The following is a 22085-nucleotide window of genomic DNA, read 5'->3' as shown; positions in this document are numbered from 1 at the left end:
ATCTCTGTAGGAGTTCCTCAGGGTAGTGTCTTAGGCTGAATCATCTTTGGCTGCCTCATCAATGACCTTCCCTCCATAAGGTCAGAAGTCGGGATGCTCAATGATTGCACAATGTTCAGCACCATTTGCAACTCTTCAGATACTGAAGCAGTCCATGTTCAAATACAACGGGATCTGGACAATATTCATGCTTTGGCTGACAGGTGGCAAGTAACACACAAATGCCAGGCTATGACCATTATGATTAAAAGACAATATAACTGCTCCCCCTTGATATTTAATGGTGCTACTATCACTGAATCCACTACTATCAAAATCTGGAGGTTATCATTGACAGAAACTTAACTGGACTTGTCATATAAACACAGTGGTCACAAGAAAAGGTCATAGGCTAGGAATACTTGGGTGAATTTCTGCAGTGAATCTTGTAGATGGTACACACTGCTATTACTGAGTGTCGGTGGTGGAGGGAGTGGATGCTTGTGGATGTATTGCCAAGCAAGTGGGGAATATTCCATCACACTCCTTACTTCCTCAAACAGCAGCTTCCAAACCTATGACCACTTCCATCTAGAAGGACAAGTGCAGCTCCACCACCTTCAAGTTCCCCTCCAAGCCATTCACCATCCTGACTTAGAAATATATCACCATTTCTTTCCTGTCGCTGGATCAAAATCCTGGAATTCCCTCCCCAGTGACATTGTGAGTCAACCCACAGCAAGTGGACTGTTGCAGTTTAAGAAGGCAGCTCACCACTACCTTCTCAAAGGGAACTAGGGATGGGCAATAAATGCTGGCTTGCCAGCAATGCCCACATCCAACAAATGAATAAAAGAAATGAGAAATTTCTTCAGCTAGACAGTGGTGAGATGTGGAATGCTCTCCGACACAAAGTAGTTGAGGTCAAAACATTGAATGTCTTCACGGAGGAGTTAAATATAGTTCTTATGGATAAAGGGATCAAAGGGTATGGAACAAACAAGAACAGAGTACGAAGTTGGATGATCAATCAAAATCATATTGAATGGCAGAGTGGGCTTGAAGGGCCACATGACCTATTCCTGCTCCTATTTTCTATGTTTCTGTTTTCTACATTTCTAAATGTCTGGAGGTCTAAGATCCAGGCTATTATTTACTAAACCTATCCTATTTTCAACATAATGCAAGAGAGAAAGTGATGAACAGACAAATCTTAGCTAGTACCACATTTGCAGCAGTTAGCAATCAACACATGAATTGGTGGCACATGCAATTTTCAAAATTGTAGGCAAGTATAAGTTGAAGAACCCAAAATTAACCTAAGTCAATAATACTATTCAATCATTTTTGCAATATATATGTTTAAAATAATTATTTAAAGGCTTGAAGCGCACATACCCATAATGATATGCATTGCTGCAGTACCAGGATGTTTAATTCCATGTACAGAAAATGCCAAGATATTTGTGGAACCTGAAAGACATTAAAAATATTTATGAGCACAAATAATAATCAAAACACATTTATAAATACTGTATATAAATTAACAGTCAATATAATTATGAAGCCTTTCATTATATTTCATGAAGACAGGCAACTAGTTTCACTTGCATTTCAAAAATCAGCAGAGATACCATGGGGGAGGAAGGCTGGATGGTTGATCTTCAATTTCCCCCAAAAACTGACATAATTTGCCTGCTCAACACAAATGAAGTCTGGAGCCTAATTTTGACTTAGTCTCAATCCCCTTGACTTTGGTGACTTAATTTTGCTTCTTCAGTTTTGGTGTAGAAGTACACTTTCATAGCCAGATGCTTTAAAGACTTTATGATTAGATTACTTAGTGTGGAAACAGGCCCTACGGCCCAACAAGTCCACACTGACCCTCCAAACAGCAACCCACCCAGACCCATTCCCCTACATTTACCCCTTCACCCAACACTACGGGCAATTTAGCATGGCCAATTCATCTCACCTGCACATTTTTGGACTATGGGAGGAAACCGGAGCACCCGGAGGAAACCCACGCAGACACGGGGAGAATATGCAAACTCCAAACAGACAGTTGCCTGAGGCGGGAATTGAACCCCAGTCTCGGGCGCTGTGAGGCAGCAGTGCTAACCACTGTGCCACCGTGCTGCCCATAAAGCAATCACCAGCCCTGACATGGCACTGCAAACATCGCTGGTTTGCCCAACTCAGCACTACACTTGGTTAGTGTGGGGACTGAACCCATGACCTTGGCGTTATTAGCACCACGCTCGAACCAGTAGAGCTACCCGCCCAATGCCCAGCAGAGCTACCCGCCCAATGCATGTTACCAGGCAAGTCAAAAATTAATAAAAGTATTTACCAATAGCTAAATAAAAAAACTGAAAGAATTGCGGAAGCTAGAAATCGGAAGCAAAAATGCAAATTGCTGTAAAAAGTCAAGTCTGGCAGCTTCTGTGGAAAGAAATCTGAGTTACCTTTAACTCTGATTTCTCTCCACAGATGCTACCAGACATAAGTTTTTCCAGCAATTTCTGTTTTGTATCAACAACTAAAATGTGCTAAGTTTAATTTTACTGCATTGCTTTGTCAGGTGTCAGTTAGCTCAGTTGGTTGAATTGCCAGAAAAGGATGCCAACAGTATGGGTTCAATTCCTGCATTGGCTGAGGTTACCATGAAGTACTGTCCCCTTGCCTGAGGTGTGTGGCCCTCAGGTTTAACCACCACCAGTTGAATCTATAATGAGAGCAGCCCTATGGTCTGACAAAACTATAGCAACTTTACTTGATTCTGTTCTGTGATCATCCATTTACTTACATTTTTTCTTTTCTAATTTAATTTAATTCAAATCTATTTTTAAAATGTATTTAATTAAATAAACTATTTAGTGAAAACTAAATGTCATGAAAGACATATTTTGTTTTGTTTCCCTTTTTGGCTGACTCAATACACATTGAAATCCTGAAGGCTATGAAGAAGTTTGAGTTTTTAAAAAATTTAAAAAAAGTTTGAACTTTTCTTAAGTCACCCTTAGAATTCAAAACATGTCTATTGCAAATTTGACATTGACCTTCTAGTACCAACATTGATTATCTCACAGACCCATAATACTTCAACTTCCTTTTTCTAAGAACACAAAGGTGCAGCATGAGGCTCTATCTTGGTTACTTATTCTAGCCATAAAGAAGTCACTGAAAACTTCAGAAGTATCCCTGAAGTTCTCCTGAAACTTTTTTTTTTAAATTGGTAAAATCAAATTTGAATCCAGAATTATAAAACTGTCACCTTACTTTTCATATGGGCAAAGAAATTTGCCATGTAGTGTAGTTGAACAACTTTACATTTATACAATTTGACAACAGAAAATTGGTTTGGGAACATCAATCTAAATATAAATATCATTATAAATATATTTGTTGCCACTTTGCTATAGTTCATTATTTTTAGTGCCAATATCTTGCTGTTTCGCTTCGTAAAATTACTGTTTGTGCTAAAGACACAAATGGACAATCTTGATGTTGGTTTTAAGCATATTGCTTAAGTGCGTAAACAAATGTAGAGACTTCAAGGTTCAAATTCATAATTCGCTAAAGTTAACTTACAGGTTGAGGCCATAAGTAAGGTTAGTGGCATTATTCATTTTATAAATATAGTCATGGGCAGATTCTTAAACAAGCTATCACCTTTTTTCAAAAAAATCTGCTGCACCTTGTTCCACTGAAGTACTTGATGGCTGCAATGAACATCTGCACCATTGGGAAGGAGATGTCTGTTGCTGGTATGACACTAACCTAGGGCCAGGAAAACACTAGATCTTAGGTCACAGGTGAGAAGGGAGATTAACTGGTTGGTGGATGGGTGATGAGAGGGGTATAGCAACAAGGGCAAGGGTGGCTTTCAGCAGAACCACCGCGCCCCCCCAGACAAAGATTTAGTATTACTCCCATGTCCTTCATGGAAATGCAATACAAACATTAAGAAATTCTTAATTACTCTAAACATATAAACTGTCTTTTTTCATGTGGACTTTATAAAAATATTAAAAATAGATATTCCACATTTGGAAAACAGACAATCTGCATGCAACTTTATTTTATTTTGGTTGCTGAAATATAATTATTTCCATATTGCGCTCAATGCTTCATTGGAGAAACTGGGAATTTAACAAAGTCTAAAAATGCTGAATGACTAATGCGCCGACAAATAGCCTACAGATATTCTGTGCCCCAACAAAATGACACTATAGATATTTGTCAGTCTTTTGGTTATCTGGGAATCTCCATATGTCACTTTTTTTTTTAAAAAAAATGAATGCTGGCCCTACCTGGGCATTCTCCACAACTGTGTTAGAGAGAGTGAACAGCTTGGGCATGGAAGAGATGGGTATTTAATTTTATATTCATGCCACTGTGAACATTCTCAGAGCAGCAAAGAGTGACACTGCTCAACATGGGTGCTGATAAATTAATTAATATATTCATTATAAATAAAATCTAATTGCACCAATTTCTCTCAGCAGCAAAAGATAAGCTGATATCAAAACACAAGACACAATGGGATCTCATTCATTTTCTCCCATTTGATGGCAATCTTTTCAGCTAAAATTATGGCAAGACTAAATTGAAGACTAAGATTTTAATAGTTCAGGTAAAGCATGACTAATGATTGTATCAAGCAGAAATTGTTTAAAAAATTGTCCTTGGAAGTGCGAGCACTTCTGCAGAACAATTAACTTAATTAACCAGACACATGCATATTCATAAGGCTGTTAATGTCTTCCTTTTCAAGCTGATAAATGTGTTGTAATGACTTTCTACTCAAGCATATCTGAAACTCTTCTAAAAACTAACTTAATACTCGCAGTTTAAATTAGGTTATTTCTCTTAATTTTCAGTCAAAAGTCTTAGTTTCTCAATTTTCAGTCAGAACTAAGCAATATTTTGCCCACAAAATTAATTGGTAAGTAAACAGTTATAAGCTAAGAAATGTGTAAACTTTGAAGTTCACAGCCTGAAATATATAAAATCTTATAGTAGGTTGCTGCACATTGATTCATAAAACTTTTAATTTGTTGTCACCCTTAAACACAATGTAACTTAATTTTCTTTGCTTGCATGTCTATAAGTCACCGGTAAGAATTTTGGTTTGCAGATCTCAAAAATATTTCCTTTCAAATTTGATTTAGTAAAATGTTAATGAAAAAAGATTTAAGCTTTATTATTTGAATCAGTTGACATTTTTAGGCTATTATAACACATCATCTAAATTAAACATTTAAACTGAAATGTTGCATTCAATGCTTTGTTATATACACAGTGCTTTTGCATTCTAGTTAATAATAAATGTTACATATGCAGATCTAATAAAAAGTGTCTACAATAACTGAGGCAGCCACCACAATCATGTACGAACTTACTAGAAATTATACTTGCAGCTGCACATCCTGATACTACAACACTTTCTTCAACTGAAAGAATAATTTTCCATAATCAACTTAATTTTGTTGATTATACGTGGTAATGCCCTTCCTGAAGAAGGGCATGTGCCCGAAACGTCGAATCTTCTGTTCCCTAGATGCTGCCTGACCTGCTGTGCTGTTCCAGCAATAAAGTTTCAGCTATACGTGGTAATACAATTAAATGTCTGATGTTTGTATATTCTGACACATTTTATCTTCCCACAGTATCACATAGCAAAGTGTATGTGAAATTTGCATTTGATAGCCTCAAATATTATACTCACATAAGGATCAAATTATTATTAACTGGACAATGCTAATTACTTGAAATATTATTAAGGAAGAAAGAAGACTTGACTTGAATGCAATCTGTTATTGACAGTTCAGAGACATGGCCATCCTCTAAATTCCCATGTTATTTAGGGTGGATGAATGAGCAAATGGTTATTCAAGGGTTCAAATTTACCCACTTACCATTTTGTACAGGCGATACATATGAAATGTTGAAGTGGAGAGTGCAATTAATTCATGAGGATTTTACAGCCAAAAGCTAAAAGCCAACATATATTTTAATGCCTGTATCAGTTTAGATAGGTAGCTAAGCTAGAAAGAAGAATACAGCAAATAATTTTAAGTTGTATAGTCTTGTATTAGAGAGAAAATATCTATAAATATATATAAATTTATATATATAACAGTACTACGAAACATTTGAAACAGTATTAGGACTCACCCAACGTTTAGTGAGTTACAAATACAAATATCAGTATGAGAATAAGACACTGTGATCATAATGAAATTGTGGCTCAAATTAAGAGGACTGGGCACTTAAATACAAGGAAATGAAGTGTTCAGAAAAAAGTGAGAAGAAAAATTGAGTTAAGATGGCATATTTATTAGGGAAGACATTGTATAATGATAAAGAGAGCTTTCCTCAAGGGGGCAAGGTCAGACTCCACTTGGTTAGAGCTAAGAAGCAAAAAAGCTAAGACTTCAGGCATTTCATGCAAAATTCCATAATTGTTAGCTCCAAGGGATCCTGAGTTTCCTGGGTCTGCAGTCTCCTCTCCTTTTGATGAATGGTCACCAATAGGGTGAACAGAGTGCAATGGTGAGCAGTAACTGGAGGATTCTGGGAGAAGTTGGCTCACTCAACACAAATAAGGAGAGAATCATGGAGGACCCAGTGCTCAACAGGAGGAATAGCATCCAGAGAGCATGGGTAAGAAGCAACTGAAGAGAGTTATGGGAAGACACTCTTTGGTCTGCACAAAACATGTTGGTCTTCCAGAGCAAAGAGTTGACCACAACTGAGTGCTGTGGACTGGCACATTCCAAGGTCCAGGACTGGGAGCTGAGGGACGCACTAAAACCTGGGGCAGCTGTCACCAAAGTACAGTGGGGAAAGACCATCATCTGAGGTCTTTCAGCCAAAGTACAATGGTAGTCCATTCAGTTACTGGATGCTCCTAGTGTCTCAAACACAAATATACTCTCAAAGTAAGAAATGCCTTTGGTTTATTTGTTATACATATGTAAAGACTGTATAGAATTGAAGAGCTCTACTGACTATAAATGTATATACAAAGGCTGTGGCACAGGTAGTACTTTCTTAATGAATAAAGTAGGTTTTTGAAATATAAAAATATTCTGGGAGAAGTCGACTCCGGTACTGCAACTGAGAAGAGAATTGTGGAAAACCAGGTGTTAAAAAAGTGAAGCCCCAAAATTTACATTTCTGTAGTGTTTACCTCCCTCTCTGCTCCGTGCACCACAAGAGAGAGGGGCGTTAGAAAATTGTTTGTGGCTTATAAACAGCAGAATCTCAGCAGTGCATATCATCTTGACCAGTAAAGATGATAGGTACTCTGGGAAATATTGTGGTGCGTGTGGCATGTAAAGTGCGGAAAGCTTTGGATCGACAAGACATCCAGGACAATCACATTTGCATGAAATGCCAGAGGATAGCAGTCCTTGAACAACCTGTGTCTAATTTGGAGCAGCGATTCTCCTCATTAAGCACCATATGATGAGGAGAGAGCTTTCTAGAATAGTCTTACCTGATAGTGGACACTCCACGTCATGATAGGCAGGCAGGAGGAATGTAGAGAAGGCAGGTGAATTTGCCAAAAAGAAAATAAAAACAAGTCCAAAAAACCCAGAACTCTTTGGAGCCATCTAATTAGGAATAAAATTTTATTTACTGAGCAATATACTACGTCAGGTGTGGATGACTCGAGAGGAAGCCACAGTACCATGGTGCCGAAGGCTATTCTGGGGGAAAATACAGAGAGACTGATAGGCAGATTAGTAAGATAGTAGTAGGTGATTCATTCGCAAGATGGTGATTCGCAAGTGGGTGACTGAATAGTTCAAGGGATAGACAGGCTAGTTTGCAGCTGAGATCGTGAGTCCTGTATGGTCTGTCGCCTCCCAAGTGCAAGGATTTGGGATGTAACAAAGTAGTTGGATAAACTTCTGGAAAGAGAGGGTGAACAATCAATGGTTGAGAATCATACACAAGCAAATAACATAGGGAGGAATGGATTGAAGGACTTGCAGGATCAGTTTTAAGAGTCAGTGAGTGAAACACAGGTCGTCCAGGATAGCTCGTCAGAAATACTACCTCTGCCACAGCCTTTACCATTTAAGCAAAGACAAATCAGGGAGTTAAATGTGTGCTTTGAAGGATGGTGTACAACGGAGAGGTTTGGAATATTGGGTGACTAGGATCACTTTTGAGAAAGGAGAAACCTACACAGAAGAAATGGACTTCACCTGAGCAGAAAAAGAACTAATCTTCTGGCTGATAAATAGTGTTATGAGGGTGGATTTAAACTTGCAAGGCAGTTGACTAACGCTCCTAGTTTTGGAATTACCGGAAAGGGCAAAAGACAGAAGATGGGAACAAGGAAAACTTCATTGTTGACAGTAAACAACAAAATGGTCATCTTCCAAAGAGTGAGGTTAAACTCTATGCATGCAAATGCATGGAATATAATGACCAAAACTGGGGAATAAAAAGCAGAAATTACTCTAGTAGCTTTGACAGAAATTTGATTTGATTTATTGTAGTCACATGTACATAGGTACAATGGAAAGTTTTGTTTTAGTTTGTTTTGCAGTACAGGCAAATCATAGCAAACAAGGACACATAGATCATAGGGTGCTCAGACAGATCACGGCATAAAAGTTTACGGCTGCACAAGAAGTGCACAAAGCAAGATCAACATTAGAAAGATCAACATTTTTTGACATTAGAGAGATCGATTCAGCAGCCTAATAACAGCAGTGAAGAAGCTGTTCTTGAACCTGTTGGTGCTTCTGTATCTTTTGCCTGATGGAAATTGGCTCAAGCTAGAAGAGGACTGGATACTTAACATCCGGGTTATAAAGCTTTTAGTAGCGATAGGATAGGTAAAAAAATGAGGAAGTGTAGCAGTTTTCTCAAAGATTAGTTTAATTGCTCTTGAACAAGATGCAGTTCCTGAAATAGAATCTATATGGTTGGAAGTGAGAAACAAGAAGGATCTTGTTGGGTATTCATTATTGATCTTCAAATATTGGAGAGCAGTAGAAGGTAGCATTTGTAGGCAGATTATCTGCAAGAAAAGAAAGGGCTTTAAAAGTTTGTGATTTCAATAACCCAGGGTAGACTGGGAAAAAGATAGCATGTAGAGCATGGAAGGGGAGAAATTCCTGCAACGTGCATAGGAGAACTTTCTGGAACATTTCCAATCCTACCAAGGAGGGAGCTATACTGGATCTGGTTCTAGGAAATGAGGCAGGCCAAGCGGAGAACCTCAAAGTTGGGGAGCATTTGGGAAATAGTGGTCATAATATGATAAAATCCAATATTAAGTTGGAAAGGGATTAAAATCAGTCAAGGATTATGATCCCAGGCTGAAAAACAGCAGATTCAGGGGTCTAAAGTTGAACTGGAGCAAACTGATTGAAAAGAAAGTATTTTGGTGGATAAAACAGTGGATGAAAAATCAGAGATTTTCAAAATAGAGATGAATAGGGTGCAAGCTAGGCTCATACTTATGAGAAATAAATATGAGGTATCCAAAACTTCAATACCCAGGATGCTTAAAGATATTGAAGAGAAAATAAGGAAGGCATAGAAGGCACACTGGAAAATAACAGCAATAGAAATCAGGAAGAGTATCTCAAATTCAGGAAAGAGACTAAAGCTGGGAAAAGGAAGGCTAAAGGAACCTCGAGGAAAGGATGGCAGGCTGTGCTAAAACAAATAGTAAAATGTTCATCAAACATCAATAGTAAAAGATTAGTGAAGGATAGAGTAGGGCCAATAAAGAACAAGCAGGGTAAGCTGCTCACTAAACAAAGGATATGGGAGAGGTACTAAATGAGTATCTTGCTTCTGTCTTTACCAAATTAGAAAACGGTGACAATAATCTAATTGAAAATGTGGATGTTGAGCAACTAAGCAACATAGTAAAAGATAAAGAAGAGGTGCTAAAAAGGCTGGCAGCACTCCAGGCCTGGATGAAATGCATCCTAGATTGCTCAGAGAGGTAAGAGAGAAAATTGTGGATCCATTGACAGAAATTTTACAGGCTTCTCTGAACACAGGATTAGTCCCTGGGACTGGAGGATTACAAATGTGACACCATTGTTTAAGAAAGGAGTAAAGAAGAAATCAGGAAACGACAGACCTGTCAGATTGACATTTATAGTGGGAAAACTAATGGAGGCCATAAAACTGGATAAAGTAAATATACATTTAGAGGAAAAAAAATAAGTGAATACTAGATAGTCCACATGGCTTTGCCAAGGGCAGGCCATGTCTGACAAACTTGAGTTCTTTGACAAGTGAATGAGCGCTGTGAATGTTGTATATTTGGACTTTCAGAAAGTATTTGATATGGTGCTGCAAGGCAGATTGGTTAGCAAATTAATGTTAGGATCCTTGCTTTTTCTGATTTATACAAGCAATGTGGACAGGATGTTATACATAATACTAAGCTAGGGAGCCACCAATTAGATTATTGTCAGAGCAGCGCTCTGAAAGCTAGTGCTTCCAAACAAACCTGTTGGATTATATCCTGGTCTTGTGTGACTTTTAAGCTAGGGAGATTAGTGAATTGAGAGGATGATGCTCAGCGACTTCAGAGGGCATTGACAAGTTGGCCAAACGGACAGATACCTGGCAAATGAATTTCAATGCAAAAAAAGGTGAGGTAAGGGCTTTTGGTAGAAGAAACACACAGAGACAATACAGGCTCAATAGTACAACTTTGAGCTTTAAGTTCATTAAGGGATGCTAGCAGAGATTTGTAAAAAGCAGATTGTGTTTGATGAATGTAATTGGCTTTTTTGATGAAATAATAAAAAAGGTTAATGAGGGGATTCTGGTGGATTTTGATTATATGGATTTTCAAAGTGTTTAACAAGATGTAAAAACATTAAAACATAAGAAATAGGAACAGATGTAGGCCACCTGGCCCCTCAAACCTGCCTTTTTTAAAAATTCTGGTTTTTGTATCTTCAATTGTTGTTTTGGTTTTTGTATTCAAGATGGCTGTTTTTTTCTAAAAACTTTTTTGTACCGAAGATAGCATTGGAGAACAATGACTTTATACAGTTTTCACTGTACTCCTGTACTTGAGTACTCGGGACAATAAAATCTAATAATCTGCTTTATTCTTATTAGGATAAGTTCCACTGTTTATTCAATGCTTCATGCTCCTGAGTGAGAGTTAGCATTGTATGTTTGCCACTGCAACAGTCAGTTGGCTGAAATAAAGGAAACAGAGGATAGGCTTTTCTCAAACTGGAAACGAACAGGCAACTCCATCACATGTTTCGTGTTAACTGATATCAGTTCAGTACACTAGAACTTCCAATGTACAATAGTGGAAATGCCTCTCTCACATCTTCCAGTTTTCACAGTTAAAACATAAAAGAAGGTACAATATACGCAGCGCAGGCATCATCAGGTCTCTGACCTTTCAACTCGACTAAGAAATCTTAGGAAGAGATGATGGGGTAGTGGCAATATCAAAGCATTGCTAATCCTTAGCCCAAAGCTAATGAATCCAATCATGACAAATAATGAAATTTGAAATATGGAATTAAAAGGTAGTCTAATGCCAACCATCTGTCAATTGTCATTAAAAACCTATTTGGTTTACTTTTACTCTTCGTTTCAGGGAAGGAAATCTGCCATCTTTATCTGGCTTGGCCAGGTAATTCTTAATTGCTTTCAAAAAACGTTTAGACAGCTAATCAGTTCAAGCATAACTAGGGATGGACAAAAAATGGTAGTGATGCTCACCTGCCAGACAGAAATAAAGACAAAATAAATTGATATGTTTTCATTAAAGGGATTCATGGATCCAAGACCGCAAAATGTTTCAGTCAAAACATCTCAGACATATATTGTTTGTCACCGAAGATTTTGATGAAACAGAAACATTATTCTTTCAGAACCTTTAGCACATAAACTACATTCTTCTTACTAGCAACACTAAACAGACATTCCCAGTTTTGGAGATTGGTAAGATCATAAGATATAGGAGCAAAATGAGGACATTTGGCAAGCTGAATGTGTTCCACCATTTGGTCATGGCTGATAAATTTCTCAATCTCATTCTCCTGTCTTTTCCTGGTTTCCCTTGATCTCCCTACTCAAGAACTTATCTATCTCGGTGTCTTCTGCAAACTTACTGATCAGACCAACAATGCCATCTTCCAGATCATTTATGTATATCACAAACAACAGCGACCCCAGCACTGATCCCTGTGGAACACCACTGGTCACCCTTCTCCATTTCGAGAAACTCCCTTCAACTGCTACTCTGTCTCCTGTTGCTCAACCAGTTCATTGTCCACCTAGCTAGAACACCCTGTACACACCATGTGACTTCACTTTCTCCATTAGATTACCATGGGGAACCTTATTGAACATGACATCTACAGCCCTTCCTTCATCTATCAACTTGGTCATTTACTCAAAGAACTCTATTAAATTGGTAAGGCACAATCTCCCCCGTACAAAACCATGTTGCTTATCACTGATAAGACCATTGTCTTCCAAATATAAATAGAGCCTATCCCTCAGTACTTTCTCCAGCAACTTTCCCACCACTGACGTCAGGCTCATTGGTCTGTAGTTACCCGGAATATCCCTACCACCCTTCTTGAACAGGGGGCAACAACTCTCCAGTCCTCCGGCACGTCACCTGTGTTTACGGATGCTACAAAGATATCTGTCATGGCCCCAGCTATTTCCTCTCTTACCTCCCTCAGCAACCTGGGATAGATCCCATCTGGTCTTGGGGATTTGTCCACCTTAATATCCTTTAGTCTACCCAACACATCCTCCCTCCTTATGTCAATGTGATCCAGAGGAAACAAACTTCTATCTCTAATTTCAGCATTCATCATCTCCCGTTCCTCAGTGAACATGGATGCAAAGTAATCATTGAGAATTTCACCCATTCTCTCGGGTTCGACACACAACCTTCCTTCCTTATCCTTTCTCTAGTTACTTTCTTGCCTCTTATATATGAATAAAAGGTTTTGGGATTCTTCCTAATTCTGCTTGCTAAAGTTATTTCAAGACCCCTTTTAGCCTGCTTGATTCCTCGTTTAAGATTGGTCCTACTTTCCCGATATTCCTCCAAAGCCTGTTCTGTTCCTAACTGCCTGGACCTTATGTACTCTTCCCTTTTCCTCTTGGCTAGTCGCACAATTTCTCCTGTCATCCATGGTTCATGAATCTTGCCTTTCCTGTCTCTTGTTTTCAAAGGGACATGCATATCCTGCACTATCTTCAACCTATCTTTGAAAGCCTCCCACATATTAAAGTGGACTTCCCTCCAAATAGCTGTGTCCAATCCACATTTCACAGCTCCTGTCGAATTTTGATATAATTGGCCTTGGTCCAGTTTAGTACTCTTCCCTTAGGACCGCTGTCGTGTTTGTCTACGAGTATTGTAAAACTTACAGAATTGTGGTCACTATTCCCAAAGAAATTCCCCACTGCAACTTCTACCACCTAGCCTGGCTCATTCCCCAACATCAGGTTCAATATGGCCCCTTCCCTAGTTGGACTACTGACACATACTGCTGTAGAAAACTTTCCTGGATGCTCCTTACAAATTCTGCCCCATCCAGACTTCTGACACTAAGTGTATCCTAATCAATGTTGCGAAAATTAAAATCTCCCATCCCCACCACCCTGTTGCCTCTACATCTTTCTATAATCTGTTTACCTATTTGTTCTTCTACCTCACACTCACTGTTGGGAGGCTGTCGTACAGCCCCAATGTCTGCTTGTTTCTTAGCTCTACCCATAATGCCTCACTGCTCAAGCCCTCCATTGTGTCCTCCTTTAGCACAGCCATGATATCATCCCTGACCAGTAATGAAACTCCTCCCCCCCTTTTACTTCCCTCCCTGTCCTGTCTGAAGCACCTATATCCTGGAACATTTAGTTGCCAATCATGCCTTTCCTTCATCCAAGTCTCTGTGAACGCAAATACTCCTTGCATTAAAGCATACGCACTTCAGCCCACCAATTCCTTTGCGTTCATCTGCTCTCTGCTTACTCTTCCCCTTGGTAATGCTAACTTCATGATCCTGTTCCTTACAGTCTCTAGTTTCTACCTCACTATCTACTAGTCTTCTCTGCTGGTTCCCAGCCCCTTGCCACATTAATTTAAACCCTCTCCAACAGCAGTAGCAAAAACGCCCCCAAGGACATTATTTCCAGTCTGGTTCAGGTGTAGACCATCCAATTTGTAATAGTTCCACCTTCCCCAGAACCAGTCCCAATGTCGCATAAATCTGAACCCCTTCCTCCTACACCATCCCTCAAGCCACGTGTTCACCCTGCCTATTCTTTCATTTCTACCCTGGCTAGCACGTGGCACTGGTAGCAATCTTGACATCACTACCTTTGAGGTCCTTCTCTTTAACTTCACTCCTAGCTCCCTGAATTCTGCTTTCAGGACCTCATGTCGTATTTTTTATTTATAGAGGAACCTCGATTATCCGAATATCAATTATCCAAATATCAGATTATCCAAAGTGGATCTCAAGGTCCCAATAGAAACATTACTGTCAAAGAGCTGTTTCAACCCTGATCGCGTCTTTTGTTTACAGGTACAATGATTAAAAACTAACTTGGCTCACTGAGATGCTGCCGAGAACAGTTCTGGACAGTCCTGGCAGCATCTCTAAATGACTGACCTCCCGCCCTCTTTCTCTCCCCCCACACCTTCCCTGGAGTTCTACACAGAGGTGTATCCTAACCCCCCAGTTCCCCAGATAATCTCTCCAACATTGTCCTGTAGAACCTGTCAAAAAGGTAGGTGTGTGTGGGTGTGTGTGTTTGTGTGTGTACGCACACTATTTGGCGACTTACCCCACCAAGGCAGCAGCAGTCGTACTATGGGTGTCCAGTCCGGCTGCCCCGGGGAGGGATTGGGGTTGGGGTGAATGGGAACAGGCAGGGGGTTGACAGGGGGGCAGTGTTGGATGGAGTTGGGATGGGCAGGCGGAGTGGAAGTGGACGGGTTGGGGGTGAGTGGGTGGGGTGGGAACTGACAGGTTGAGGATGGGCGGGGGGAACGATGTTGGACGGATTTGGGGGCGGGCTAGGAGCAGACAGGTTTGGGACCAATCGGGGTTGGAGGCGGGCAGGGTGGGAGCAGACGGGATTGGGAGGGGGGAGCAGGTAGGGGTTAGTGGTGGACGGGATCTTGCACGCGGTGTGCTGCTGTCTAGTCTCTTGGACAGGGAGCAGCTTTCACTGAAAACACCAAGCCCCAGCGGAAATCAATTAACCAAATATTCAATTATCCGAACAAAATAGTGCCCACCCATCTCGTTCGGATAATCGAGGTTCTTCTGTATATCATTAATGCCTGTATGCACCACAACAACTGGTTGTTCACCCTCCCTTTCAGAATTCTCTGCAGTCGATCAGTGACATCCCTGACCCGAGCACTTGGGAGGCAACATACTGTCCGGGACTCTAATTTTCGGCGACAGAACCACCTATCTACTCTCCCTACAACAGAATCCCCTATGACCATAGCCTGACGAGTCTTTTTCGTCTCCCTTCTGAACAGCAGAGCCCAGCATGGTGCCTTTTTTTTTTAGATTAGATTAGATTACATTACAGTGTGGAAACAGGCCCTTCGGCCCAACAAGTCCACACTGACCCGCCGAAGCGAAACCCACCCAGACCCCTACATTTACCCCTTACCTAACACTACGGGCAATTTAGCATGGCCAATTCACCTGACCCTGCACATCTTTTGGACTGTGGGAGGAAACCGGAGGAAACCCACGCAGACACGGGGAGAACGTGCAAACTCCACACAGTCAGTCGCCTGAGGCAGGAATTGAACCCGGGTCTCAGGCGCTGTGAGGCAGCAGTGCTAACCACTGTGCCACCGTGCCGCCGTGATCCTGGCAACTGTTGCCCTCCCATGGTGAATCATCTCCCCAACAGTATCTAAAATAGTATACCTGTTTTGAAGGGAGATGACCACAGGGGACACCTGCACCACCTTCCTACTCTTTCTCTGCATTTTGGTCACCCATCCACTGTCTCCCTCAGCAATTCTAATCTGCAGTGTGACCAATTCACTAAGTGCTTCACAGTGAATCCATCCACAGCTCCAGAACTGTCATGTGGTCAAACTAGTGCTGCAGCTGGACACACTTCTTACAAGTGTAAGAGTCAGGGACGTCAGCCACGGGTCTGAGGTCCCCTGCCATTGTAAGCCTTAGCTTTAACTCAACTAATACCAAACAATGTACTTAAATATGTAAAAGAAAATAAGAAACCTTAGAGTCCTTTTCTTCTGATTAGAGGAGGGGGGTGGGAGGGAGATACCACATGTGGAGTATCTTGGGTTTAGCCGCTATCCAAACATATACTAAGTCCTAACCTTCCCAGCAACCTCCTGGTCTGAATGTCACCAACGCTCTGTCTCCCGCTGTTCCTGGACAGGAAAAGGAGGTTCATAGTTTCTTGAAAATAGACGAAGCTAGACAGGGTGGTGAAGAAAGCATTTGGTCCGCTTGCCTTTAGTGGTCAGTGCATTGAGTGTGGGATTTGGGAGATTATGTTGCCACTGTACGGGACATTGGTTGGGCCACTTTTGGAATACTATATTCAATTCTGGTCTGCCTGCTGTAGGAAAGATGTTGTGAAACTTCAAAGGGTTCAGAAAAAAATTACAAAGATGTTGTCAGGATTGGAAGGTTTGAGCTACAGGGAGAGGCTGAATAGGCCGGGGCTATTTTCCCTGGAGTGTTGGAGGCCGAGGGGTGATCTCAAAGAAGTTTATAAAATCATGAGGGTCATGGAGAGTGAATAACCAACGTCTTTTCCCCAGGGTAGGGGAGTCCAAAACTAGAGGGCATAGGTTTAAGGTGAGAGGGAAAGATTTAAAAGGGACCTAAGAGCCAGCTTTTTCACATGGATTGGGTGTGGAATGTGCTCTCAGAGAACGTGGTAGGGTCTGGTACAATCACAACATTTAAAAGGCATCTGGAATGGTATATGAATAGGAAGAATTGCGAGGGATAGGGGCCAAATGCTGGCAAATGGGACTAAATTAATTTAGGATACTTGGTCATCATGGATAGTAGTTGGACCGAAGGGTCTGTTCCAATGCTATACATCTCTATGGCGTTAAATGTTACTTGCCTACTTGGCAAAAGTGGGGACTGCAGATGCTGGAAACCAGAGTTTAGATTAGAGTGGTGCTGGAAAAGCACAGCAGGTCAGGCAGCATCCGAGCAGTAGGAAAATCGACGTTTCGGGCAAAAGCCCTTCATCAGGAATAGAGGCAGGAAGCCTCCAGGTTGGAGAGATAAAAATCTTGTCAACCCAAGTCCAAATATTGTCCAGATCTTGATACATTTGAAAATGGACTGCTTCAGTATCAGAGGAGTCACAAATGGTGCTGAATATTGCACAATCATTGGGTAACATCCCCATTTTTGACATTATGATAGAGGCAGCCGATGATGGTTAGGCCTCCAACAACCACAACCATCATTCCAATGTGCCATGTAAGATTCCAAATCTCACTTATCCTAGATTTGCTAGGATTCCTTGACGCCATACTCAAAATGTGACCTTGATGTCAAGGACTGTCACTCTCACCTCACCTCTGGAATTCAGCGATTTTGTCCATGTTTGCACTAAGGTTGTAATGAGGTCAGGAGTGAGTGGCTCCAACCGAATCTGAACTGGGCATCAGTGAGCAGATTAATGGCATAACAACAGATAACTCTATCCGTTAATTTATAAAAAATCAAACTGTCACATGGCAAAATGTGGAATCAAAAGGAGAGTCAGCGTCCATGATCTGAAATTATTGAACCAGAGGTTAAGTCCAGAAGATTGCAAAATGCCTAATCAGAAAGCAAGGTGATTCTCCTTGAGCTTGCATTGAACTTCAATAGGACACATCAGCAAGCCATGGATAGAAAAATGAGCATATGGTGGTAGAGGAAAGTATTAAGCAATCAGAAGCTCCTGGAATATTTATGGATTTTTGTCTCTAAATATTTATGGATTCAGCAGAGTAATCAGTTAATCTGCATTTGGACTTCCAAAGGGAGAGGAGACTACTTTATGAAAAGGGAAACAGTATACAGGCACTACTAAAGTAAGTATAGCGCTGCTTCACCTGGAAGGAGTATTTGGGACCTTGGATGGAGATATGGTAAAAGGTATATGTTATGCTTCCAGCAACTGCATTGAAAGTGGAAGAGGTGTGAGTAGTGGACCAGGGTCTTGTAGAAGTAATGGGTCCATTAAAATACTAAATGGGATGGGAGAGTCAATGCTTTCATTATTGGCATCATTCAGAAGTGAAACATGATCCTTTGAATATGCAAGTTGGTGGGTTGAAAATTGAGGACAAGTGGAATCCTATTGCAGTTCTGGAAGGGATGGGGTGAGAGCGTGTGTGGAAAATGGGTTGGACATGAGTGATAGGCTCATCAAATCACAAAAAGGGTGATACTTGGCATGAAAAAAAACCCCATCAGAACTGCCTTTGTGAAAGCTTACACCATCAGGACAGATGCAGCAGAGAACCCAGAAACTGAGAGTGAGAATGGAGTTCTTACAAGAGGTAGGATTTTAGGAGGCATTAACTTCAGGAGGTTTAGATTAATTAGATTACAGTGTGGAAATAAGCCCTTCGGCCCAACAAGTCCACACCGACCCTCCGAAGAGCAACCCACCCAGACCCATTCCCTTACATTTACTCTAACACTATGGGCAATTTAGCATGGCCAATTCACCTGACCTGCACATCTTTGGATTGCAGGAGGAAACCGGAGTACCCGGAAGAAACCCACGCAAACGTGGGGAGAATGTGCAAACTCCACACAGTAGTTGCCCGAGGTGGGAATTGAACCCTGGTCCTGGCGCTGTGAGGGAGCAGTGCTAACCACTGAGCCACCGTGCCGCCGTTTATTGCAGAAATTGAGGCAAAGTAGTTTAGGAAAAAAAGGGATCATATCAAGATGAAAAAAATGGGTGAAATGGCAAGTATATTGATTTGCTCTCATTTTGATTGTGTGCTGGTTTGAATTTTTTAAAACTATTTTCACACAGTGGTGTTCAATATTCTGGCGTTTACTTTCTTGCTGGAAAAATGTTTCGTCTTTTTACACAACCACTGCCATTTCCTTTGCCTCTTGTTTCATGAAACCTTTGATATTTAATACCTATTGTCCTCCACGCACTCCCAAATCATCCTTTTGTTCCTCTTTCCCTTCGCCCTTTCCATAACAAAACCAAGCCATCATATTACGACTTACCTTCAGTTCTGGAGTCATTTCCAACCTGTAAAACTAAATCAATTTCTCTTTATTAATACTGCCAAACCTGTACCTTCCATTTTTATTCCAGATTTTAAACATCTGCAGTATTTTATATTTTTTTAAAGCTGCTATTGTGCTGATCAATACTTGTTCTAATTTGTATTTATATTATTGATGCAGCTAATAAATTAAATGGAATTTTAGTTTTGAAGTCATTATCCACAATGCTAAAATGACCTCTGCTCACATGTAGACACACAGTCCAATACGTTAGCTAACCTGGACAAAACACAGCCATTGTATCATCACCATACTATGTACAAGATGCAGTAATTCATCAAACATCCTCCAGGCAGCACATTCCATACTTCTACCACCCTCTGGGTAAAAATTGTTCTTCTCAGATCACCTCTAAACTACTTACTCCTCTCCCGAAACTTGTGCCCTCAGATCTTAGGTATGTCTGCTATGAGGAAAAGATTCTCACAATCTACTCTGTCTCTGTGTCTCATAATTTTGTATACCTTAATCAGGTACCAGTTCAGCCTTCTCTGTTCCAAATAAAACAAACCTAGGGTATCCAGTCTCTCCTCATTACCAGGGTTTTTCAACCCAGGCAACATTCTGGCAAATATCCTTTTCAGTGCAATCATGTCCTTCAATAGTGTGGTGACCAAAATGGCACAGAATCTTCCATTTGTTGACTAAGCAATGTTTTATGAAGTTATAACAAGACTTCCTTGCTACTGTATTCCATATCCTGGATAATGAATGCAAGCATTTGCTGACAACTTTAGGGATCTATGGACTGGTACAGCAACATCCCTTCCTCAATAGTCCCTAGGTACCTACTAATCATTGTGTATATCCTTCCCTTATTAGACCTTCAAAAATGCATCAGCTAGCACTTACTGGGATTAAATTCCATCTGCAATATCTCCGCCCAAATTAGCAGGTGATCAGTATTAAATTGTTGTCTGAGACTAGCCTCCTCACTTGCAACAATTTTTGTGTCATCTGCAAACTTTCTAATTATACCTTGTACATTCACATCCAAGTCATTAATGTACATGACAAACAGCAAGGGTACCAGCACCAATCCCTCTAGTACACTGCTGGTCTCAGGCTCCCAATCACAAAAAAACCATCACCCTTTGTCTCTGATTTGCAAGCCAATTTTGGATCATATTTGCCAACTTGCCTAGGATCCCATGGGCTCTTACCTTTGGGACTTTGTCAAAGGCCTTACTGAAGTCCATGTAAACCACATCAACTGTACTACCTTCAAAAATATGTTTAGTCACTTTTTGAAGAAAATTCAAATTGGTCAGACAGGATCTCACTCTAACAAATTTGTGCTGACTATCCTGATCAATCCCTGCCTTTCCAAATGTTGATTAATCTTTTTGCTCAGAATAATTTCCTTACCGCTGACATCAGACTAACTGTCCATAATTACCTAGACTATTTCTACTGCCCTTCTTGAGTAAAAGAACCACATTAGCTATTCTCCAATTGTCTGGCATTTACTTGTAGCCAGCGAAGTATTAAGTACCTCTGTCAGAGCCGCAACATTCTCCTTTCCTGCCTCCCATAGCAGCCTGGAATACACTGCATCAGACCCTAGGGATTTATGTACCTTTATGCCTGCTGAAATATTTAATAATTCCTCCTCATTAACCTTAATATGTTCTAGAAACTTACCATCACAATTGAAATCCCTGGCTACAATATCTTTCTCCTCTGTGAATGTAGATGAGAAATATCATTTAAGACCTCACCCACATCCTTGGGCTCCATGCACAGATCAATCGCGAAAAGGCCCCATTCTTTGTCTGGTAATGCTTATTCTTAATATACTTATAAAATACCTTAGGGTTTTCCATAATCCTATCTGCCAAAGATACTTCATGGCCCAACTTTGCCCTCCTAATTTCTTTCTTACATTCCTACATCCCCCTACGTTCTCTATGTATTTGAAGGGCCTCCTCTGTTTTTAATATGTTGTACCTGACTATTCTTCTCACTATTCCCTATGGTGCCAGAAGGTTAACAAGACCCTATACTTCTCAACTGCATTTGAGCCATTCTTCTTGCAAACTGTTGATAACAGTTTTGTGCCAATGGTTGTGGGCCCCTTTCAATCCTGCTCATTTTTTTTATTGTCCACATAATCTAATGGGATGGCGATGACTGGCTAATCATCAACATTCAGCACATGCACCTCCACCAAAGATCCCAAACTGGCTCTTGACAATCTCATTTCATATGAACTAATTTCATATTAGTTATTTTAAAACAACCAAAAGCAGAATAATTTCAGGTAATTTCTTCACAGTCTTCTGCAAATACAGCTATTAAATTTATATTTACAATAAATTAATTTTTAAAAATTGCTCGTATCCACCAATCTGCTATTTTGAATCAAGGTATTTAAATATAAAATAATTGAGTAGAAAGTACTCTTTTTAATGAAAGACTATATTTCTTTAGCCTAGTTATTTTATTCCAACTTATCTGATGTTGTTTCTCATAAGAGGCATGTGAATGGGTATATGCATAGGAAGAGTTTGGAGGGATATGGGCCGGGTACTGGCAGGTGGGACTAGATTGGGTTGGGATATCTGGTCAGCATGGACAGGTTGGACCCAAGGGTCTGTTTCCATGCTGTACATCTCTATGACTATGAATCTATGGAAGGAGTGAGCCGGTAATCAAGATCCATCATACCAAGAGATGCATCATAACGGCCAATTTGTTTCTCTTTATTACCGTTATCCAGAACGAGACAGACTTTCAACAGGTTTTCCCACGAAA

General features: G+C 40.5%; 1 protein-coding gene across 9 annotated transcripts in view; it reads right to left on the bottom strand.

Moving 5' to 3' along the window:
* The window catches only part of cerkl (CERK like autophagy regulator), a 163924-nt gene that overhangs the window by 19589 nt on the left and 122250 nt on the right, over positions 1 to 22085 (bottom strand). For all 9 annotated transcript variants that reach the window (XM_043693485.2, XM_043693481.2, XM_043693488.2 and 6 more), the window contains one exon: positions 1378 to 1452. In XM_043693485.2, coding sequence (XP_043549420.2) covers positions 1378 to 1452 — 75 coding nt within the window. The remainder of the gene's footprint in view (positions 1 to 1377; positions 1453 to 22085) is intronic.

Source organism: Chiloscyllium plagiosum, unplaced genomic scaffold, assembly GCF_037043375.1.
Source record: "Chiloscyllium plagiosum isolate Xiang-an unplaced genomic scaffold, Cpla_swu_hap1 HiC_scaffold_7, whole genome shotgun sequence".
Lineage (NCBI taxonomy): Eukaryota > Metazoa > Chordata > Chondrichthyes > Orectolobiformes > Hemiscylliidae > Chiloscyllium > Chiloscyllium plagiosum.
The sequence above is the reverse complement of the archived record's forward strand: the minus strand, read 5'-3'. Positions and strand labels throughout refer to the sequence as shown.